This window comes from Lytechinus variegatus, chromosome 17 (assembly GCF_018143015.1).
Source record: "Lytechinus variegatus isolate NC3 chromosome 17, Lvar_3.0, whole genome shotgun sequence".
NCBI lineage: Eukaryota > Metazoa > Echinodermata > Echinoidea > Temnopleuroida > Toxopneustidae > Lytechinus > Lytechinus variegatus.
In genome coordinates this window covers 29047908-29073206 of record NC_054756.1, presented here as the reverse complement: position 1 = coordinate 29073206, position 25299 = coordinate 29047908, and the positions used below count along the sequence as shown (strand labels likewise).

Here is a 25299-nt window from a genome sequence, read left to right as displayed (position 1 = left end):
ACAAAAAGCTATAAGTTTTAATTTTCCCTTAATCTGGAACTCTGTACCTAATTTTGTTCGCTCATGCAAATCTCTCTCCCTCTTTAAAAGAAGATTAAAACAATACTTCACTTCAAAATATGCCTAATTTAGCAGTTTTGTTACAATCTTATATCCACAATACCGATGTTGTCAAACATGTACATATATCCTTCACCTCTTATGTCACCTATGTTTTTTTGTTTTTCATGCATATATATTTGTTTTTATTATAATATGCAAAGTAGCCTCCACATAATCATTTGATAGTTACGGAGACTTTATCTCACAAGGCCATTACTGGCTTTATTTTAAGTCTTCCTCTTTCATTTCGTCTATGACCATACAGGTCAAATTATATTATTGTATCTATCTTAAGTTATTTCTGTATGATTTATTAGCTTTATTATTAATCTGTATACTTGATGTGTATATTTGATGCAAATATGTACTCATTGTTTTTAGAGATTAAATAAATACGAACTGAACTGAGTTCACATAATGGAAGGATCGTATCTTTATTCTTGCAATTCTCCACATGTTTGTGCCAGCTCCCAAAATCAGCGGATTTTTCAGAATGTCATGTGAAATAACATAAACAGGAACGTTCCATTTAATATACATGCTTCTTCATATATAATTCTACACTCTTGTAGTTTGTGGGGTAATAGAAAACTATTCCGGCTAAGCAACAGTCTCCTTCAGTGCATGGGAGAGAGATAAACGCGCACAAGTTTACGTAAGCGCTCGAAGCTGCATATGCATTGAGTGAATCTCCCATTTCCACAGATTCCCCCATTTTTCATTGAAGTTATAAATAATAATTTGTTTACAAGATGTACCATATTTTGTTAAAATCTGTATATGTTAATTATCATTGATGTTATTCAATATAACCATGAAGATAATAAGAAGTAAACCACACAACATAAATGTTCAATAAAAGTTTATTTTGTGGTGAAGAGGTAAAGTGCTTTCATTTCCCAGACGCACAATTTACTTTCCACTTAAAAATCCATTCCAAAATTCCACAATACAAGTAATTTCAATGCCATGCTATTATTTATACGTGTACTATGAAAACTATACTCTACTCTTATCATATCATACTATTATTTATACGTATTATTTATTTTGTAATTATCTGTGTTATTGTTTGAACGAGATTTTAGTCATTGTAACCTGCAAATGCATCCTAATCCGGCCTTAATGTATGATGTTTTGATTTTTTATCGATAAACCATCTATTTATTTATCTATCTATCCTTCCATCTAACAATCAATGCTACAAAAACCTAATATATATGGTGTTTAAAAAAGACGAAAGCGTGTTTTAATATCAGGTCAATTTTCACTGAATGAAACATTAGATATTGTGGAATCAACATTATTTTTTGGTATATTTATCGAACAATATATTACATTACATTGAAAAAAAACTTTTGACATTGTAGGCGATGTGCTAAGCAAAGAAAAAAAAGAATACTTATGCGGAATTATGTAACAAAGAGAATCGTAATTATGTTATGCAACTCGTGTTTTTCTACCACATATATATGTCATGTAACAAATGGTATAAAAGTCTTGAGTGGGACGTGCAAAACACTCTTGAACCATATAATTATTATCACTTACTTACTTTTGTTAAACATGTTAATGTATTTTCCCCCTCCATCCCTCTGCGCCTCAGAATAATTTACTAGATAGATAGCGCATAATAAATGCTGTGTATTATTATCATTATTACTTCAAAGGAAAAATTTAGCTAGAATAGTGACGTTCAACCAATCACTCTGCTCCTTTTATCTTATAATCTAAATATTAAAAAATATCAATATTTGATTGGAGTGCACGATCTAATCAACAGACGATTGCCGCATAATTCTATTGTTTATGTTTCTAGATAATACAGGGCTTGGGAGTTTTACCACACCATCGTGAGCAACACCATAATTCCTTAATTATAAAGTCTCCCCCCCAAAAAAAACACACTATTAGACAGACTGTAAGTATGACCATCGTCATCTGCTATTCGGGCGACATCCGGTCTTTAATGTATGTTCTTCTATCGCGTTTTCTCCAGACATCACTGTTCTCATAGTTCAGTCGTGCCTGATTGGTGACCCTTCTTTCCACGCCATCGTTAGAGAACTTAGCATTATTTTGCACATTTACAGACACCCTGCTGATCCTATCCATTGGTACATAGCCTTCACCATCCACAGCTATCGGGCGATGATCAGCATCGTCAGATTCTTTTGGGCAAACTGACCTCGTAGAGGGCATTTGGGTTTCTGATTCTGTGTTGCCTTGGAGGCTGACAGACGTCATAGGCTCTCCAGCAGAGTCAGGCATGGTAGGTTGGTGAGACTCGGCATGGGTGTTCAGGCTTGGGATGACGTCAGTGGCAGATTGAACATTCTGAACACTACTGTTAACAATAAGGCTTTGATAAAACGCCCCTGGCCTTGGAGAAGTCGTAGCATTCGTATTGTCTTGGCGGACGATGCTTCGGAGACGATGATCGCTTCTTGCATTACCACGTTTTGTGAAACACCGTACAATACTTAAGAAAAAAACCAGAACAAATGCATGGTTTAGTGCATTCAATTAATCACATTTACCTGTTTAGGGGTAACAAAAAGGTGACACAACATATGCTCCTGCGACAATTATCCCTGTCTTAATATCCCTGAGGGTACAGGGTTAGAGTCAGGGTTGTTGTAGGGTTTTAAGTTTAGAATAAGGTAAACATAAGAATTAGGGTTTATTTTTTGGTTTGGGAAGTAAAGTTTTATATTTGGCTTAACGTGATTATTTTCAATCGGTGGAATTGTCACCGGAGAAAATGTCACGAAACCGTCAAAAAGATTAGCCATCATTATAGTTGAAATTTATGTATCTTAATCGAATAATCTGCATTTCACTTTTTCATATTATTTTCTTCAATCAGCAAAGGAGTTTCTTCTATTTTATCAGTAAATGTGTTCCACTAATTTTAATCGGATGCTGCCATTGCCATGCCTTCAGAAATGTTCCCAGGGAGGAAGACACTGAGTGATGTGATCTTTTAAAAACGGACATATTTAAAAATTCTGAACATTCTTGGCCTTCCTGATGGTCACAGTTGATCGGAGGTTAAGTTACAGTATGGATGTATTTTTAGAAACTGTGAGGGCCACCAGACGGTGTGAAGATAAGGAACACTGGAGCATAAATGGCGACAGGGGCAATGGACCACAGAATGTTTCAAGAGAAAGATAAAAAAGAGACAAACGATGGAAATGGAAAGGAAGTTGGGTGAAATATAATTTTGCTCTACGTCATTTTCTGAACAACATAGTGATAATGACAACAATATTGGTATATTTACCAAGGAAAGCCACTTCAGTTCTGAAAACTGTTCTCCCAGCGGGCCCTGATATTATTATTACCCCGGTTTTAGCTGGGCTGCCTAGGCGCTCAGAGCATTCAAGGAATTTCTTCTTACCGGGTTCCCATTCACCTTACCTGGGTTGAGTGCAGCACAGTATGGATACATTTCTTGCTGAAAGTCTATAAAAAAATTTGATTTTTCTTGGCCCATGCACCATATTTACCCCCTCAAATCTATTGGCTTATTGCGCTACTGGTAAAGAATTAACTGGAACGTATTTGACATTAACACCCCTCCCCCATTCCCCTGTGTGTTATGTTCAAGATGTTAACCTTGTGGTTATACTTACATAATACACAAGATGATGAGGAATAGAACGAGTATCACAACCACCTCGATGACGATCCGTAACCAAACTGCAACGAATAATCAATACATTATCTCTGAAAAAGTGCAATAAATTTAACCCGAAATATGAATAATGCTAATTTTCTCCATTTTTTTAAAAATACAGATAAGAGTATAAAAACCTCAGTAAATCTCTGTTTTTTTGTTTTATCTTTGTAAAGTCACTTATTAATACAATGTACTCCAACAACCTATTTCTTTTTAAAGCTGATTTTCAAAATATCTTCACGTGGATATTTTTACAAAGAGAGGGCGCACGTCATGGTTGATAGACCTTTTTTTCCGGGAGCTCTTACCAAACTCACAAATATCGGCCTAAATCTCACTAATCGTAAATGATATTTTGTCAAATTCTGTATATTATGATTGTCATCAATTATGCTCATGTGCAAATTTTGTTAATCATCCCTTTCTTAAAATTGGGGTTATGGGCCTGACCACCTTGAACCTATGTGAAAGGGGAATCATGTCACAGTGTATGACCGAATACAGCTTTCTAGGATGTGACTGCCATCTATCCAAATAAGACAGCCTGCTGGTTGCATCTTCTTTTCTGCATTGTATTTCCACTCAGATTCGTCGATTGATAAACCAAATGAACACTCTCGGTCCTAGCAGCTGTGTGTTTTAATACTGATATTTCTAGAGCCAAACAGTCTACGTCGTGGTAATTGTGACCGAAGGTACGTCAAACAAGTCTGTTTATGATCACTGATTCTGCTACTCTCTGGGGATGTACAGGTGAACCCAGGACCCAAGACTGCTGCCATCTATCCTCGTGGATAATGCGAGAAGCCAGTCAACTTGTCTTACCTTGCTGTTAGATGTGATATCTGTAATTGCTCTGTGTGGTACCACAAAGCGTGTGAGGATCTGGATGACATAGAACTCCTTGGACATGACAACGTTGTTTGGCATTGTTATAAATGTGATAACGCGAATGTTGAGACTTTCACCTTCAACTCCTTTGGACTTCGTACAGGGAATGACTTTTATCTCTTGTATCAGGAGCATTTCCCATTAGGCATCGATTCCTTTACATCTAATTACCCACCTAGCCCGATAGGTGAGTGTAGCCCCAAGTCGAGAGTGAACTTTGATGGCAGCCCCGCTCTGAGAAGTCGGCTTAAAGGCACTGGATCAAGTTATCCAGCAGGGGTTCCACGAGTATATCCTGCAGCAAAATCCAATATGCGGCTTCTCACTGTTAACTGTTGTAGCATCAAGAAGAATCGCTCTAAATTTGCTGCTGCAGTAGGCTACATCAAGCCAGATATCATTTGTGTGACTGAATCGTGACTTTGCGGTCAAGCCAAGGAAGGATCCTACGTTCAATGCAATAGTATCAGAGGTGTTGCCTCCCTCACACCAGTTCTCCAGGAATGACAGAGAATCCACCGGGGTGGCGTCTTTATTGAAGTCTCAAGAAACACCACGACAGAGAATAAACCAGAGTTTTCAACGGACTGTTAATGGGTTTGGAATAAGATCATGTTGAAAGGTGAAAGGGAACTCTATTTGTGGCTCCTTCTATATGCCTCATCGTGACATGAAATCCAACTTGTTGGAGCGCACCAATGAAAACTCGGAGTCCATCATGTTATTTTAACTGGGGACTTTGATTGTCCCGACACAGACTGGGAGCACCTTAGCACTAGACCAGGCGCCGCTGAGAGAGAAGTACTGCAAGCACTTACTTACATCAGTTTGGGATTTTGGTCTCCATAAAATACATGAGCAACCTACAAGGCAAGACAATTTGCTAGACCTCGTCTTCACTAACAACCCATCATCGGTGAAGAGTTCTAACAGCAAGCCCGGGATTAGCGACCATGCCATGGTAATAACGGACTTTTAGAATCTACCCGACATTGTGAAACACAACATCAGGAAGTGCTACATGTTTCAGAGAGCTACTGGACTGAAATCCACCAGCGAGCTACAGTGTTATTTACCGAACTTGTCACTAAAACTGAAGGTGAAGTAGGAATCGAAGAAGTCTGAACTCACTTCAAAACACTACTGTATCAGATCCAGGATGAACATATTCCATCCAAGACAATGGAGGTAGGAAGTCTCTCCTGTTGTTCTCACACAGCCTCAAGCGAATGATGAAGATGAAAATTAGACTTTACAAGAAAGCCAAGAAAACACACCATGGTGCAGCTAAGAAGCGCGCATGGAAGAAGTATACAGACTTCCAGGACAGCTTAAGGACGGAAACGTGCTTTCAAAGAAGCTAAAGAAAATTTAATCCTATTTTCAGTCATGCGTGGTTTGGAGAAAAACAATCCTACGCCCTTCTGGAGATATGCGTCCTCGAAGAAAAAAAAACTGGTGCTCCAGCACGAAAGGAGGATGGTAATTTAATCCATGATAGCAGACTGAAGGCACAGATGCTGTTCCACAGTTTAAATCAGTCTTCAACTTGGATATCTTCACCCCACCAATTGAAACAAGAACTATTAAGTCTGTACACAAGATTGATGATCTGCACATTTCTGTATCTGGTGTGGAAAAGCTACTTAGCAAAACCAACATCTAAAAAACAGCTGGTCCAGACCTTACTTCTAACCTCATTATAAAGGAATGTGCATCTGAACTTGCTCCTGGTGTGACAGCGATGTTTAAGCTGTCAGTGGACTACTGTGCTCTTTTTCTAGACTGGAGAGATGCGCAAGTATCACCAGTGTTCTAGAAGGGTGATGTCCACCAAACCAGCAACTATCGCCCAGTCTCCCTAACTTCGGTTATTTGTAAACAACTGGGGCATATCGTCTGTCACCATATTATAATGCATCTGGAACGCAATAAGATCTTGTGGCCACTGAATCATGGTTTCAGAGCAGGCCATTTTACTGAGATTCAGCTCTTGACTGCCTTATACGACTTTCTCACAGCCCATGATAAGAAGATCCAAATTGACATAATCATTCTGGACTTTTAGAAATCTTTTGGCACTGTCCCTCATTCAATTCTACTACACAAGCTGGAAAGATATGGCATCGAAAGCCCTTTACTTTTGTGACTTTCATCTTTCCTAGCAAAGAGACAGATGTAAGTTGTCGCGAATGGGGAATACTCATCTCCAACAAAGGTAATGTCAGAAGTGCCGCAAGGGACCGTGCTCGGCCCCCTCATCTTCCTTTGTAGTATCAACGACTTTACCAGACAACGTCAAGTCTACTGTCCGATTTTTCGCTGACTGCCTCTTGTATAGAACAATCAAGTCGCAGGAGGATCATGTCAGTCTTAAAAACGATTTGTCCAGGCTGCAGCAATGGGCGAATACATGGGGAATGAGATTCAATGCTACGAAATATCAAGTACTGAGTACTGATCAGAAGTCATCCTAATTCTACAACTTACATCAATCGTCATATTCTCAAACACATTTCCCAAGAGAAGTATCTCGGAGCCATGCTGTCTTAAGAACTTAAATGGACCCCTCAAATCAGCATGACAACGAGGAAGTAAACTCTATCCTGGGACTTCTTCGCCGAAATCTCCTGTTTTTCCACTGAGCAGTGTAAACCTACAGCCTACATCTCTCTTGTACAGTTCATCCTCGAGTGCGTAACCTGTGTGTGGAGTCCATACCTGCAGAAAGATATCCAAAGCCGTAAAAAGGGCTCAACGTAGAGCCACGAGGTTCATCACAAGAGACTATACATTTAGCAAACCAGGCAGCATTGCCAGCCAGCATGAGAGGAAAGCTAAACCTGCCAACACTATCCTCAAGACGACAAGTCCTGAAGCTTTATTCTTTCTTCATTGTGATCGAGGGGTTGGTCCAAGCCCTTCCTATTGAAAATTGCTTAATTAAAGCATGACAAAAAAAAGCAAGTCAAAGCTAAACTATTTAAAGATTTGTTAAGCAGAATATCTTAGAAAGACAAGTAGTGGACCACAATAAAGGTTTCACTATCCACCCACCAACACTAAGCAATTAAAACAATAATTTTTCATGAGAACCCCTTTGACCTGGAACCATTTCCCACCTGAGGTAGTAAACAGCTCACCTCTAGAGGTGTTCAAGTCAAAGATCGAAAGACAGAAATATTCGAGCCACCTTTGATAGGACTACTTATCATCGTATTTATGCATTTATACCAAGTGGCCCAGCAGTGTATACATCCAAATCCACAAAACCATAAAACCATGGATCCCAAGCACCCCCCCTTATAATGAAATGATAAGATAGAACAAGTATACAACAACCGTATCTAATAATAAAACACAAATTCAGAATGAGTTAAAACGTGGGATTTATTGTTGCTTTTTTAACAATTCGTACTGGTAATTATACTTGAACTATCAAGGGTTTGTTGACAGGTAACACCTTAATTTCTTTTAATTCATTATTATTGTTTATGAGGTCTGATTGACATGAAAATCGAAACAAAAGCGTGTTTTTCTATGTGTTGTTATTTCTTGTGCAGAAAAAAAAATGTCACGGTTAGTGCGTTTTCCACTCATCTGTAGAATTGTATTTTCAAAATAGCATTATGTTGTACATGGTATTATGCCAAAGCCACACCTTTGAAACTGACTCCAAACCAACCAAATCGATTACATTAATGTTAATGGCATACCACCGGTTCATTTGGAGTTAGTTTCTTTGGTGTGACTGTACAAGAAAAAAATCATATCACAAAGTCCAGAGCCAGCACCGAGTTATATTTCCAGAGATGGAAGGGAGGGGAGGGGTTATGCGGAGCAATTTTCGCCATTTTTTATCACTTGAATGAAAGGAGTTGGGCTATATACAATGCTTCCCACAAAGAGAATGAAACCGAGATTTAGCAATTAATTCTAACTTAATCATAAATGTAATAGACAAATGACCTATTATTGTGAAGCTAAGAGTCTCTTCTTTCTTAGCTGAAAACATAGAAGATTTCTCATTTATCTGTGAGTAAAACAATTTAAAGAAAAAAAATTAAGTCATTTGACAGGGATATTTAATTTCAAGGAGAAAACATTATGCCTCATAACAAAGTATTTGTGATGATGAATTATCGATAAATCTCGGTTTTGTTTTTATTTTGTGGGACGCACTCTACTCTTTCATGTCTTTCTGTTTTAACCCACTATAATACATCTATTTCTTTCACTTATTGAAAAGGGGGAAAATCATGAGTAGTCTGTGGACCGTCATCCGTTGCCCCCATACCAGTGTAGAGAAAATTATTACGTGAGTATGATGGGTGACAGCATTGCTTTACCAGCTCTTCACTGCAGGTACTCTTTTGATCTGAAAATTAGAAAGAGAGACATGATAAAAGAAGGAAAAACATGTCTGATAATTATAGTGGTATTTTATTTTTAAATGAATGTCTTCAATTCATTCCTTTACCAAGAAAATAAAATCCAAAATGAATAAAATATCAGATATATATATCGTACTTGTCTATTAAACAGGCTCCCCGTTACACCAGGAAGTACTAAACAAGATCATCAAACTATCGAGTAGTTTCGAATGGCAGACGATGAATCAGTTTTCATTTGCTTCGTTGATCTGACTGTGGCATTAACGTGGTCTTTAAATGTTAAAGTAGACCTAGATCGCAAATCTCGGTTGTGCAGTACTCCTTATCAGTACTTTCTGGAGTACAAACTATTGCAGTATCTTCTATGACTTATAATGGGTTTTGTTTTCAGAATGGGGCTAAAATGTCCCATCAGGTCGAACATGTTGAAGTTGACTTGTCTGAAATGCACAGTGAATCATTCATTTACTAATTTTCAAATGGATTCTTTGCATGCATGATTTTATACTTGAAGAACAAAGGTTATCTCGTAGTCAGTGAGGCATGCAAAGATCAGTATGAAAATGATACTAAAATATACGGGGTGAGGAACTCTAACAGGGCATACCAATACATCGATGGTATGGTTTAATGTTCGTACTTTAGACAAGGCAACTTCAATCTGACGAGCCACTTAATTTTCTGACTCACTCTGGTTTGCTAAAAATAATTTCTGTAAAAGTCGCCTGGGAAAATGAAATACCAGAATTCAAACTGTATGCTGGTGAGTAGAAAAACTTCACCACAGGTGAAAGTATTACGCAATAGCATTGAACGAAAGCGCCGACAAGGGATCTGTTTGAGTCACCCAGGACAAGTGCCGTTATTGTTTGAGAAAAAAATGTTGCTTTTTAAGGCACTATCCACAGATAACTACCATTTGTGGCGTACTCTTTTCTTACTCGTTAGGCCAATCACGGCAGAATTAATGTCGATTACATGAACTAACGAACTACTCTTTAGATGATCAAATTGTTTCTGCGAAGTTTTCTGCGAGCATCGTTTGGGCTCTGCACTGTCCAACTTCATGACCGTGATAGATTAGATTTTTCCTTTTTATGCCATGTGGGGGTATTAGAGTGGATTGGTATCCATTTCGGGTGGCTTGTCTCATATACTACCGCCCCCTGGGAATTTAGTTCTGGGGTTAATTTTGGTGCATTTCCTAGGTTGTTGGGCGCGGAAAGACCTAAGGGTGTTGTTGTCAATAATACGTTCGTTAGCAAAATATTCCAGTTAGCTTGGTTACTGCTTCTGATAAAAAAAGATATAGCATATCTCTGTCTGTCCCTTTAAACTAACATCTCATATCTTACCGACTTGGGTAGTTGGAAAGCGTGCAGGCATTGTAGTTGTGATCTCATAAGATTCCATTGTAGTGGTCACCAACCTCGAGGCCATACATTCAGCGTAGCCATAGTTGGAAGAGTCGTTAACTTTACAGCATGACAATCCGCCATTCAAAGTCATTCTTTTCAGAATCGCGGTTGTGTTGTAAACTGGAAATATGACAATGAAATTTACATTGATCTGAAACTTTAGTGGATGTCTGTTTTGTGTAATATAAGTATATTATAAATTGAAACCACCTTGTTTTTAACATAATTTTGAATATTTTCGAAAAAGGGAAGGGTGAATCATGTTAGTATTCCAGCCCAGGGGGGGGGGGTGTTACACCCACAAATGTAATACTCGCCCACAAATGTAATAACGCCCACAAATGTAATAACACTTTACCCACAAATGTAATAACGCCCACAAATGTAATAACACTTTACCCACAAATGTAATAATTTTTGATCGCCCACAAATTCAATAACACTTTATCCACAAATGTAATAACGCCCACAAATGTAATAACACTTTACCCACAAATGTAATAATTTTTGATCGCCTACAAATGTAATAATGACTTTACCCACAAATGTAATAAATTTGAAGTGATTTTTGACGAAATCGTTCTAAACTAATATCCTATAGTAATGCGTTCAAAGAGCACAAAACTTCAAAGCCTTTTTTCCAGACCCGGTTAATGAAATATTACAGTACAAGTCCAAGTCTTTTTCCAGACCCGGTTTTTCAAAATTATAATATACGTCAAAAGTATTTTTACCAGACCCGGTTGTTTCAAAATTATAATATACGTCCAAAGTCTTTTTTCCAGACCCTGTTAATTCAAAAATTATAATGCAAGTCCAAAGTCTTTTTTTCAGACCCGGTCGTTTCAAATGTTATAATATACGTCGGTGAGGGGTAAAGACAACACTCTAAGCCCAAGCATTTTAATTGGGTTAAATTTGAAGATTGGTCTCAGCTGTCATTTTTTTGCAATACTTCTTTATCTTTTAAATAACCGGGTCCAGACGAAAGACTAAGCATAATACTCGTGTTATTCCACAAGAATAAGAATATGAGTCTTTTGTTTTTAGGATTGTTTAAATCATTTTTAAATCACCGGGTCTTTAATAAAGACAGCGCTCTAAACATGTGCCTTTCTACATGCATGGTCTTAATTTGGAGGATTGTTGGTTCTTAGATTCGTTGTTGGGGGTTGAGTTTTATTAATTTTTTATTCCTGAAATAATTGTGTCTGGAGGAAAGTCGATCTTCGACAATCGGTCTTCATGTTGTTCCACAGTAATTAGATTATTGGGTATTCGTTTTAGAATATTTGTAAAAATTATTTTATTTTTCAAATAGTAACCAAGTCTGGAGAAATGATGTCTGCTTTACCCACGCGTTAGTATGGGTAGTAGTATTATCTAAAAAAGACATATTTTTACTGGGTGAAACTTTGGAAATTTGGTCTTAGATTTAAAGTTTTTCACCTACTTTTTTTAATGGCCGGGTCTGGAGGAAAGAGTACGTTTTAAAACTCGTGTTATTCCACGAGAATAAGAATATAAGGTCTTATGTTAGAAGATTTTTTTTCGTAACTGTTTTAGGTCTGGAATAAAGACAACACTCTAAACCTCTTTTAAAACAGGTTCTTAGGTTGAAGGTTTGTTTGGTCTTAGACTTTGACTTTTTTAATTCTTACTATTAGCGTTTTTTTAAAGAAAAAAATGGTTGGGCTGAAAGACTACGCTATATCCAGCATTAATAAGATTATGGGGTCTTTATACTGTTTTTAAACTGTTATTCATAATGTTTAAATAACAGGCAACCGGGTCTGGAGAAAAGACTACGCTTGATTCTCAATTTACTCTTAGTGCATATATTCACAATATACACCGTATAAGTTGAAACAACAACAAAGACATTAATTTCACCAGTTTTAATTTTGAACTGGGTGTGGAGAAAAGACTAAGCTCGATTCCCATCTTTTCCACAGGAATATCATTATCGTATCTTAGTTTGGACTTATTTTATAAATTTTTAAATAACTGGGTCTGGAAAAAGACTTTGGACTTATCAAAGTTCTTGAAACAACCGGGTCTGGAAAAAAGACTTTGGATTTATATTATAATTTTTGAAACAATCGGGTCTGGAAAAAAGACTTTGAACAAGTACTTTGATGTTTTATTATCCCGGTCAGAAAAAAAGACTTTGCACTTTTGTGCTATATGAACGTATAACTATTGGATTTTAGTTTAGTACGGATTCGCCAAAAATCCCTTTAAATTTATTACATTTGTGGGTAAAGTCATTATTACATTTGTGGGCGATCAAAAATTATCACATTTGTGGGTAAAGTGTTATTACATTTGTGGGCGTTATTACATTTGTGGGTAAAGTGTTATTACATTTGTGGGCGTTATTACATTTGTGGGTGCAACACCCCCTCCCCGGGTATTCCAGGAGAGGTTGACACCATCAATGCCATGTGTTCCAATATGCTTTATCATGGTTTTAACAAATGTAAACCCTAGTCCAGATTAGACTTTCATGTACATTTTATAGAAGCCCTCTTCCCCAAAGCTAACACACATGTAGATGGAATCTGACTCCCAGTCTGGAACCAACTCGCAAATTTATTTAAGTCTGATCAGGACTATGAGGGCCTACATGTTAAAAACAGAATGGGTGTTTACCTGTCCGTTTTCTTTCACCCCATGCTTACATGTATCTCCTCCCTTTGAAAATGAATAGGGGAGGGAGATACATGCAATATCATAACGTTAAAAAATGCCTTGAATATGATTAAAAGTAATTACCTGAGTAGTATGTGCGTGCTCCACATATTTGGCAAGGATTGCCGTCACATCTGACGTTGCAGCTTTCATCAGTCGCTCTTTTGATATCTTCGAAACCGTCACTGCAGTAGCAGCTTTTCCCAGCAGTGATGGTAGCATATTCAAATTCCCTACAGTGAAGTACACAACCTTCCACATTTTCAACAACCACGTCATCTTTGTCAAGAAACTCTTGCCATTCATTTCCAACAGGGTAACATCCTACAAATCCAGGTCCTTATATGGATCAATAGAAATATATAAATATGAAATGAGAATGAATGCCGGTGAACAAGTAAGCTTGTACACTCTCATAACACAATTGGCTACGCATGCTACAAGAATTGAAAATGGTAGAAAAGGGTAGGAGACTGACAACATTAGAATCACGAACGCTAGTCACAGTCACGTATTCAAACTCTACTTCCTAGTTTCAGTTATATTACAGTACGAATTACGGCTTGACCTCTAGAACATCTTTTTTTTGGGTAGGGGGGGGGGGGGCATACGTAGCACTTCCGTAGATCATACAATTGTCATTCCCTCGTCGTAGTTTGTATTTGCGATGCAGCGCTTTGATTGACAAGTCACCAATGACATATACCGCGTTCGCTCGGGAATTCAAATTCAAATCACAGTTTTGAGTGAGCGTGTGAAAGGCCCTATGATTCTACAGACGATCTGCGATCATCATTACAATGATGATTCAAGATTCACGTGTGAAAAGACCTAATGGAAAACCTAATTATTTGACATTGCGAAAATAAAATGAAATGTTATATTCAGTAATAATACCTAGACTGTCTCGTTTTCATCGTTGTACAGTAGGATAAGTTCTAAATATTCAGATATTCCAATGCATTCCCTTTCCTCTTGTGTCGGGTACACTATTACTGACGGGGAAAAGATCAACCCTTGTCTGTCTACGCCCTGGGTCATCATGGTACTTTAATATGCTTTTTAATTCTATCATAAAAATATACTGTAAATATAAAGACATTGCGCCACCCCTATGTATGTTATCATACAAATAGCGAATAGGCATGAGTGCGATGGTGCGAGATTTCGCATGAGGTGAAAGAAAGATGCTCTATTCAACGAGGCGTTAGCCGACTTAAATAGAGTGTCTCTTTCTTTCACCTAATTCGAAATCACGCACCATTGCAAGAATAAGTATATTCGCTATTTGTGTTGTACAACGCCTCGGAATTTAGCGAAAACATAAAAAACCCTAAGAGTTTATCCCTGTAGTAACCTATGAAAAGGGAGCAAAAATCTGAAAGCGAAAAACAAAACTCCCACAAGCGCACAAGACCTTGGGCAGCATTGCGCATTTAGTCAACAGACTTATAAGCGTATTGCACCTACATTTCTACTGAGCGCAATGAATTAAATGTGACGTCACCTCCTAAAGCCGTGCAACGGTACATTTTGGATGGTACGTCTTTTATCAAACTGTACGAATGTTTGACATTTACCCTCCCATTTGCTCACGTACAACAAGCTAAGAAGGCGTTGTACAACAGGGTATATTCCATAAGACGATTTACCGACGAGGGAAATATTGCAATACGGCATGATGATGCACTTTTTTGTCAGAAGAATGCCCAGGTGCGGATTCTGACAATTTTCTATGTTTTATGGAATATAACCTGTTATAAAATAGGTGTATTATTTCAAGCATCGCGATTGGCCAATACGAGTCACATGACATCCAACTTTTTTGTGCACTGCACGGCAATGCAAAAGGTGCGCAACGAAAATTGACATTGCACGCTCAAGCAAACCAGTGCGGTAGAATGACCGGGAGAAGTCCAACAAAACTGTACTGTAACTTTTTAAAAATTTGTTTTTTGGCTGCATGCATTATAATAATGCACATAGGGGTGGCGCAATGTCCTTATATTTACAGTATATTTTATCAAGGACATTGCACCATCCCTATGTGCATTATCAGGGTATATTCCATAAAACATAGAAAACTGTCACAATCCACATCTCGGCATTCTTCTGAAAAGTGATGTGCAACATCATGCCGTATTGCAATATTGCAACCGTCGGTAAATCGTTTTGTTCGTAGAATATTCGTTAAAACTTGTTAAATAGCTTCTGTTATGAACCTCTCTTTAAGAATGTCGAATAATCCGTTCCTCTGATTGGTCAAGACTGAGGTCATGTAAACGATCATTCGTTCAAAACAACAAACTAAGGTGGTAACTAAGGGCAACGGGCATATTGTTACCAATATTTCTGCCCGTTGCCCCCTGACACGCCCCTTAACGACGGGCATGGCAAAATTCGGCTAAGATCCCCATTTGATTGCATGCAAAATGTTGCTTTCTGCGGTGATTGCGGATACAATAAATATCCGCGCGATTTAATCGAAAGTTTTAGACAATTCGCGCATTTACGCGCTTATTGCGCAAGTGTGCGCAACAGATATGTCATACCGATGGAACGATGCCGATCTTTGATTTTTGCTTGTTAATGCATGTTAAAATATATGGCATTATTAAAAAGAAGACTAACTTATTAAGGACATAACGGATGTATCAATCATCAAGTTGTTCGTTCAAATGCATGCTCGCAAAAGGTGAGTCGGGTGAAAAGATAAGACGGGTCACTGCACTTTAAAGTTAACGTTATATGTAACGTTAGAGACGAGACTACTCGTTAGGTATGACAAACGACAACGTTAGGTAATGTTGTCGTGAGATCTAACATTAGTTCAGGAGTTCAAAGTGGACTCAAGATCTAAGTTAGATCTAACTTATTCTAACTAGGCCTAATGACAATGTTCCGTTAATCTTAGATCTGACATCTAACGTTAGATCTAGACTCTAAAGGAGATTTAAGGCTTAACGTAACTTGGGGTAGCCTAGTTAGTAGTAGTAGTAGTAGTAGTATTTATTTCCGTATTAAAAGCACAATTATATACAATAAAATACGGTGGATAGCCCACATTCAGCGTGACTGGCACAGTGACGCTGGTCTTCCGTGGGGTCCAAAACATTTAACATTAACATATAAGTTGTAGACACAGTATAACAAGATTAAAATAAGAGATGTACAGAAGATAAAAGAAAATAGTGACGAACATAAATGGTTAAAAATACAAATATTAATAGTAAACATATTTAGATAAAACACCGAAAGAAAAAAAAAGGTATAGGGTGCAGACCTAATAGGGGATGGGGGGGGGGGGTATATCGGAGTCCATGTGGCTACAGATCAACAATCTTAGATTTGAAGATATTAATACTAGGGGATGATTTAATGTGAGGAGGAAGGGAATTATAAGCCATGGCGCTTTTATACTTGAAGGATCTTTTGAGGTAATTTGTTCTTGGTTTGGGTAATTTAAATTTGGTTCCGAAACGGGAGGGATACGTATGTGATACTAACTCAAATTCATTTCTTAAATATTTTGGAGATAGATTATTCATGATCTTATACATGAGAATAAGGGAATGATCGCTTCTTCTTTTGTCCAACAATTGCCAATTTAGTGTATTGTGCATTTCCAAAGTAGATGAGATTCGGGTTTAATCTGAAGTATTATACGACCTGCTCTGCTTTGTAGTGTTTGGAGGCGGTCTGTGTATTTCTTAAAGGATGCATCGTAAACAACATCGCCATAATCAAAGTAGGGGTAGGATCAATGAACTATATATTAATTTCAGAATCGATTCACTTAGGGATCGCCGCAATCTTCTCAGAAAGCCGACTAATTGACCTATTTTTTGCAACATGTTGTCTATATGCAGATTAAAATTCAAATAATCATCAACTATGATGCCTAGGTATTTGACATGATGAACTTGTTCTAATGGGGTATTATTTAAGGAAACATGAAGGGCGTTTTGTTTGGAAATCGTATTCTTGCTTCCAATGAGCATACAGACCGTTTTTTGACAGTTAACACCTAACTTGTTCTGGCACATCCATTGGTACATATTTTCTTAATCTGAGTTTAGAGCCTCATTGATTCTATCAATGGAGGGGTGTGAAAAATACAAAACGGTGTCATCCGCATACAATTGGATATGACATGTATTAATACATTTCACTAAATCGTTGACATATAAAATAAAGAGCAGTGGCCCCAGGAGTGATCCCTGGGGCACACCGCAGTTAATAACTGATTCTGAGAGAGTTCCAAATTAATAAGAGTCCTACAAACCCGGTTTGACATGTAACTTCGAAACCATAATAATGGTGTACCAGAAATACCTAGGTTATTCATTTTTTTCATAAGAATATCACAATTCACGGTGTTGAATGCTTTTTTTAAATCGACAAAGACGGCCCCAATGTAATGTTTCAGATCGACCGAGTGAAACCAGTCATCGGTTACCTTAAGAAGAGTGGTAATAGTTGAGTGCCGTGGCCGAAAACCGGATTGGGCAGGTTTCAAAATATCATTCTTTCGCCAAAAATCTAAAACTTGCCGTTGAACAACCCTTTCCATTATTTTAGATGCGCAGGGCAGAATTGAAATGGGTCAATAGTTCGAAGGAGAATTTTTATCGCCACCTTTGTGAATTGGGATAATCTTGGCTTTTTTCCATTGTTGCGGAAATATACCGCTTGACAAAGACAAATTAATCAACGTAGCAATGCTCATTGATATCTCCATAGAGCATGCCTTCAAAACAAAGACAGATATATTGTTAACACCGACAGACTTAGTGTTTTTAAGATTTCTTATGATTTTCAAAACATCATGTTCGTTCACCTGAGTAAATGCAAAATTCTCATTTGTATGATTATCATTTTCTGTATGGGGGTTCATAACAGGTATTTCACTGGCTAATTGCCTCCCTACGTTTGCAAAGTAAGTGTTGAATAGGTTAGCAGTTTCAGTATTACAATCCGAATTAGACGAAACGGTAGGTATTTCACGTTTTTTATTCGGAATAATGGACTTTAAGGTTTTCCAAGTCTTCTTTGGGTTTACCTTAAATGTGTAAATTTATCAGAGTAATACCGTTTGTTTGATTTCCTTACTTCATTTGTTACCTTATTTCGTAATATTCTGTACTCGCACATAAGTTTTTCATCTTTCAGTTTGCAAGCTTTTCTTTTAATTTTGTCACGTTTTTTCATGAGTTTACAAATATTTGCATTCATCCAAGGAGAACCCTTTGTACTTATTCTTTTTGAACGATTTGGCATGTCTTTGTCAACAACATGTAAAAACATATTTTGCCATAATTCGACAGCATCATCAACTGAATTACATTGATCTATATTTTCCCAATTCTGGTTACGAATATCATTTCTAAAGTCATCACTATTGAGCTTGCTGCAACTTCTGAAAGAGATAAAATTGGCCTGAGCACAGATCTTAGAGTTCCAGGTCAGGAAGCTAATCGAATGGTCACTCATCCCGTTATGAATTACACCATGATTGACTACGTTTTTAGTGTTGTTTGTTAATAAATGATCTATCAGTGTAGCAGAAACATTTGTGATTCTTGTTGCTTCTTTGGTATTAATTTGAACCAGAGAATAAACATTATTTATATCAACATATTTCTTGGTCATACTTGATAAGGGTTTAGCTAGGATATCACAGTTTACATCACCTGCTATAACTATGTCACAATTCATTGTGTCAATAACGCTAAGAAATCTTTCATACAAATTAAAGATTCCAATATCTGAAGATGGTGGTCTATACCAAGTTGATACGATAAGAGGTTTTGAAAACTTGAGATAAACTTTAATAACAAGTGCTTCTAAATCATCAAGAAATTCATGACTTATTTTTTCAAAATGTAATGATTTGTGGAGATAAATGGCTACTCCACCACCCTGTCGAACTCTGTCTTTACGAATCAAATTATAATCGTCAATCATGATTTCCATATCATAGATAGATTCATCTATTTTGGTTTCATTAACTGCGAATATCTGAACCTTGTTAGTCTTAACAAATGTTCTCACTTCTTCAATGTGTCTCAGTAGGCTGTTAACATTTAAATGGGCGATCTTAAGGCCATTACCACGTAATTCTTGGTAGTATAAACCGTGCATACAAGTAATGTTTCGGTTGGTAGTGTTTCTACTGACATTATCTGATTCCGGGATGGTGATATTATCTGATTCCGGGATGGTAATATTTACCGATTCATTATAGAAGGGCATATCTTTAAAAATACAAATATTGCATTGCCAACCGAAAAAGTTCTCTGACTTGTCATTGTAGATCTCTTCAGGAATACCAGCACAAATGATATGTAGCCATTGGTTGCATTTAGTACACTTAAGTCCCTTCTGATTGTTCTGGTTTCATACAACAGGCACATTGGTATTTGTAGATACTGAACTCCATTTAGGGGAGCCTATGATACAGTCTCATATAAGACGAGTAGATGAATATGGGGGTTGAAAAAAAAAGTTCGAAAATTCAAAAAAAAAAAAAAAAATAAGTCAAGTAAAGTCAGTGAGGTAACGGGGGAAAAGTACAGCCGACGGACGACCGTGTCTCTAATTATATTATTTTGCAATGCACGCTGGATAAATAAACCGTTTGAACAAAATAGGAGTCCTGTCTTTCAGTCCAAGTGCTAATTCTGCTTAAAAATGAATAGAGAGCCGTGACAAAGGTTGGAAGACTCTAATTGTTGTTAACGTAGTGCTTGCTTCATCGGCGAAAGGTCGAGCTTTCCCCTTCATTGTTGCATGCATCAGTGGTTGAGCTGTCAATAAAAGGATTACGTCTTGACAGGGAGTGGCTCCAATATTCATTGGCGTACTTCGGGCCAATTGAAATGCTTTCCTCGAACACAAGAGGAGGGGCGTGATTCCACAATAGAGCAGGACTGTAAGTCTCAGCTCAGGGTTAATACATGAACCTTGGCCTTTCTTATAAGATTAATTGAGAATGAGGAATTCTATGGGCAAGATTGGGTGTTTCTTATAAGAAATATCGAATCAATGGTGAAGAATTCAAGGTTTTCTCAATTTCTGCAGGTCGCTCTCCTTTGTAATGGTGACTCGCTTTTTCGTGTACTTGGATATGGCAAGTATGCGGCCATCTTGGGTCCATATCGCCTCCGTACAATCCTTGTAATGGGTTTTCACCTTCCAGAACAGATCAGTCCGTTTCCTTGTGAGACTCTCATGAATATAAATCGCCTCATCCTGTAGATTACGCAATTTTCTCCTATTTTTGTAGATTTTGTCTCGTACATGATAGTTCGTGAACTTCACAATTATTCCCCTCTCTCTGTTTTCTTTATTCTGACCCAATCTGTGGCTTCTATCTATTTCTCTTGCTTCTAACTCAACATTAAGCTTATCTGCACAGAGTTTAACGATGGTTTCATCCGTGCTTTCGTTCTCTTTCTCCTTTACTCCGTTGAAAATTAGACAATTCCTGCGTGAGTACTGTTCAGACTCATCATGTTGGTCTAACAACGATTGTATCTTTGATTCCAAGGCATTGATGCGAGTGTCTCTTGCCTCCATTTCAAATTCAATGTACTCACGTAAACTATCTGTAACTCTCTCGGTAATCAACGGTGTAATCTCGTTAATCAAAGTTGTTTTAAGTTCACTCACCAATTTTCTCATGAAAGTATCACTCCCCAGGGCTTTGTTCAGTTCCTCTTTAATACTATTCGAGAGTTCTTCGGCTTGTAGTTTCGAACTACGAGTCGTCATCGCGGGGTAGTGGTATTATGTCCTTCCGTTATAGTATATCACATAAATAATAAAAAAAAAGGAAGTCAACGAGCAACAGATTGTTGGTGGTGATAGTTCAATATGTAAAGACGTAGATTTGAAGCAGTTTATACACCAAACATGCACGATATTTCGAACAAAATTCACGATCTTGTCGGCCAGTAAGAGCGCTTCAGTGAACACGTCCGCTCATGACGAAGTTTGTATTAAAAAATGAGTTGACCTATAGGTTCCTAAATAGGCCTAACGTTAGACCTAGTGGCAGTACTCAGTAGATCTAATTCAGGTATGGAATGCTTTGATATTCGACTTCGTGACCTATTGTCAGGGGCAGGGAATAGATTTTAAAAAGACTAGGCCTATATAGTTAGGTCCAAACGGAGTAACGTTAGCCTGGGGCTTACGCTTAGGGTTTAGTTTGATATCAGACCACGCGATAGTGGGAAAAAGGCAGTAGACGAAATGGCAATAAACCGATAAATATCTATACAAATAGTAATCCTGATTTCCAATAATTTCATTCTCTTTCTCGTGTCTCAAATTACTAAGTGAAAGCATATTCTATTTCTTATCTGTAGCTCGAGTCCTGAAGAAAATACCGCTGTGACATTATGCGTTGCGACATGTGACATTATGCGTTAGAAAACCACGACATTGGGCGTTGACTGCAACATTATGCGTCGGACGCTCTTGGCATAATGTCGCAATCTGCGACATTATGCGTTGGTGCGACATTCCCGACCTTTCGTTTGAGGACGCGTAAGCTTACATTGTATTAAGAACGGTACTTCATTTTGGAAGAGACTTTTGGGCCCGTTGTCATGGTCGTAAAACTACGTCCTGTAATGCAAATTGTGTGACATGAGATTTTTTTTTAGTTTCGCATCTGGAACGGAAACATTCAATCTGCGTTTCGTGTGCAAAATTCTGGTTGCTACTATGGTAACAGCGATATATCTGATTTAGGACGACTTTCCAAATCCAAATTTGGTTCATCCCAGAGCTCGAGAGGCCGTCCGGGGCACCCACTTCCATTGAATGGTGAATACCAGGCGCGACCACACGTAAAAGGGAAAGAGTGGGCCTATGTAGCATTATGAGAGTGTGAGAAACAATGATTAAAATACTGAAAAGGGATATATTTCCACTACTTGTAGGGTGTCACAACCCAAATACTTGTTGAGAGATGCATTTTCATAATCTGGAAAAGACCTTCCCTTGTTTAGGATACTTTTCGAAACCCCATGGTCGCGCCTGGTACCCACTCATCCATGACGAAAAACTTCCATTTGAGCTCACTATACCCTGGTTTCCCTTCTCATCAATTCTCTTCTCCAAATACGACAAACCCTAACATGCCCCAAGCAAGCAATTCAAGTTTCAAAACACCCGTTTCTTGACGTCGGTCCGAAGATAACGCAAGAGCTCGGCATATACAGTCACAGTAGGGGGCCACACACGAAGGGATGCATGCGCAGCGCTGGGCTCGGTTTCCGCAAAACATGCCGTCATTTTTTTTCGCTTACTTTCCTTATTTCGACGTCGATATTCTTCGTTCGAAATTGAAAATGTACTAGTATTGGATGTCTGAATGTAATATGCCTTTGAAAACGTGATTAATATCGAATACAATAATTTCATTCCGAAGATCCTTCTACAGGCAGACAAGTCTAATTAATAGAACAGCTGTTGTTTATCATTTCGTCCTTGGCTCAACGCTCGTTTGGCTGGCCCGTGGTGGTTAAATTAAGACAAGGGCCAAGATGGGTTTATCGGGGTTGGAAATGTTGTTTGAGAGTTTCCAAACGCAAAACGGGGTATCCAACCGCAGTTTGCAGTCCGAAGTGAGGTCGACAATCAAACTGGAAATTTTCGTAATGAATGGAAGTGTACCCCCCGGCAAACCCCCCATTTCTGCGGAAAAGTAAAACAAACTGCCCATTACATTGTGTGATAAAGGCATATCGTTTATGTAGAAGGTGCAGGCAAAATAAAATAACTCCGCAAATTTAGACGGTTTATGGCCTGTTGCATGCTGTGTACATGTCAACGCATGGGAAATGATTCGGCTTGAGAGGTGATCTCACTCATGGAATCAACTGCCAGTGATCCACAAATAATGCACATTAAATACAATATAAAACGATGATCCTCAAATAATGCACATTGAATACAATATCGATTCGATGGACTGTAATGATCTATAACTAAGCCTTAATTCGGTAAGTTTTTCCTTACCAAATATGTACTCGATTTGTTTGAAAAACCACTTTCTTATCCATGTCATAATCTACATTTCGCATGTCTCCAGCCAGCTGGAGTCATAGCCATGATACAGGTACAGTCCCGCCGCGAGCTTAGAGAGGCAATTGGCATGGAATTGCATGCTGGTATCATATGAAAGAGCTTTGCACACGAAAAGCAAGATCTATAGGGCCTGTAACACAAAGCTTGGCAATGATTGTAAAACAGTTTTCTACGTTTGACTGTATTGACTGTAATGTATAATCAGTCTAGAAATTCGAGTCCATGATTGATCGTTAACTTTTGAGTTATCCGACTCTAATCTCGCGTTGTAGAGATTTGCGAAAGGTGCCTAATATCGGTTGTAACAGGCCCTAGATCTAACGTTTCATTCGGTTCATAAAAAAATATATGGACTGCTTTACTTTTTGAGACACGGTTGTTTCTTTCGGCTCGCGGGTACCGCATTGGCTAGACCATGCCCTCGTGCATAGTCGCGTTGCGGCCCCCTTGAAACTCTAGAAACAACCATGCCTCTGCAGTCCATATATCTATACTATACCATTCTGAGAAGTCTCACGTAACACGTATCCAAAATAAGTACATGTATATAGTGATAGTTTTATATCATCGACTGAATTTATTGCATTCACTGGCCATGTAGATATGAGCTATTCTGGAAAAGAAGAAAAATATATCGGATTTGATGACATTCAAGCGCTAAACCATGCTTGTTCGAGTTCTCTCCTATTTGTTCAGATAAACTTTTGTAAGTGTGGACACATTGGCCTATATTAGAAATGCCTTGATCCAGTGATGCCATGTCGGGAGTCTATTACAGATTTTGACATTGACTAGGATCAGTGGCGTACCAAGGATTTTCCACGGGGGGGGGGGGCAAAACCGTCCGCCAAAAAAATTGACAAGCAAAAAAAAAGTCCTACGTCCTTTGCATGGGTTGTGGCTCGTAAGGGGGGGGGGCAGACTGCCCCCCCCGTAGGTACGCTAGTGACTAGAATCCAGCTGCTACCTGGCTATTCAGGGAAACTAATTACATTTTTATTACAGGGTAGATTTTACATTTATCATGATAATTTTATAAAATATACTCACCATGTTCACTGTCAGCTCGAACTGAAGCCATTTGCAGAAATGCAGTCATCAAAACAAACCTTAAAACAATCACGGTCACAAAACGAGGAACTATGTGGGTCGCCATGATGAATGTTAGGATGATTTCTGCTTGATAATAAGCACAGCTTGACTTTTCTCGTTACCACATTAAGAGCTCAGTGTGTACAAATGAATTCGCATTGAATCAATAAGTAGTATTGATTTGATATAACACTTCAACATATGCTAACCCCTTCCTTGATTTGGCATTTTCACTCGTCATGTACATGTGCGATTCTTGTCAGCGCATGAGGGCGCTTTTGTGTAATAAAAGAAGTCTCAAGGTAATTTTATTAATTTTGTCTCCATTTACGTTTTATCTGTTTTGTATTGTGGTGATGGTCACACCAGGAAGTGTATTTTCTTAAGTTCTCCTTCGTGATATGACACACTTATTGTTATCAGATGAAAACCTGGAAGAAGATGAAAAATACAGAACACACTGAAAGCATTTTTATAGCAACCAGGGGTGGCAGTACGCGGGAAAGATCAGGGTGAATTTCCGGGCGATGAAAAAAATAGGGGAAAGTGGGAAAATTAAAGATGCGGATCATAAAAGAACTTAAAGAACGAAAGAATGTATACAGGTTTTATTTATTGCTTCCGCGTTCATACATAACAAACTAATATGATCTTTTACCAAATTATAATAACATTCAGAATTTGCAGGGGATGGACTCCGAAGGACTTCCATCATAAGCAGATTGCTTGAAAGAAAAAAAAAATAAAATGTCAGATTAAAATTAGTTTAATTAATAATACATTTATACAGCAGAAGGGTGTAATATTGGCGGGGATAAGTTTGTTTACTTTAGAGAGGAACCTGCACCAAGTAGCTTCATACGATCATACGATTTCTTTGCAAAAAGTGTTAATGTGCAATAATATTTAAACATGA

General features: G+C 38.0%; 1 protein-coding gene across 1 annotated transcript; it reads right to left on the bottom strand.

Annotated features, from left to right (window-relative positions):
* Nucleotides 1–1577: 1577 nt before the first annotated feature.
* Nucleotides 1578–24640, bottom strand: LOC121431357 (cell wall integrity and stress response component 3-like). The gene is made up of 6 exons (XM_041628897.1): nt 24342–24640; nt 13272–13526; nt 10431–10613; nt 9000–9059; nt 3744–3810; nt 1578–2584 (listed from the first exon to the last, which is right to left on the bottom strand). Exons 1-6 carry the CDS (start codon nt 24445–24447, stop codon nt 2047–2049), a joined length of 1209 nt encoding a protein of 402 aa, XP_041484831.1. The 5' UTR covers nt 24448–24640; the 3' UTR covers nt 1578–2046.
* Between the last annotated feature and the right edge of the window lie 659 nt (nt 24641–25299).

Bases quoted from the DNA above. Each gene is read 5' to 3' on its own strand.
- LOC121431357 (XM_041628897.1), bottom strand. From the start codon at position 24,447: ATGGCGACCCACATAGTTCCTCGTTTTGTGACCGTGATTGTTTTAAGG. The intron at 10,614-13,271 runs GTAATTACTTTT...TCATATTTCCAG, and splicing joins AGCACGCACATACTACTCAG to TTTACAACACAACCGCGATT. The intron at 3,811-8,999 runs GTAATAATTTTC...TATTCGTTGCAG, and splicing joins CTGTCACCCATCATACTCAC to TTTGGTTACGGATCGTCATC.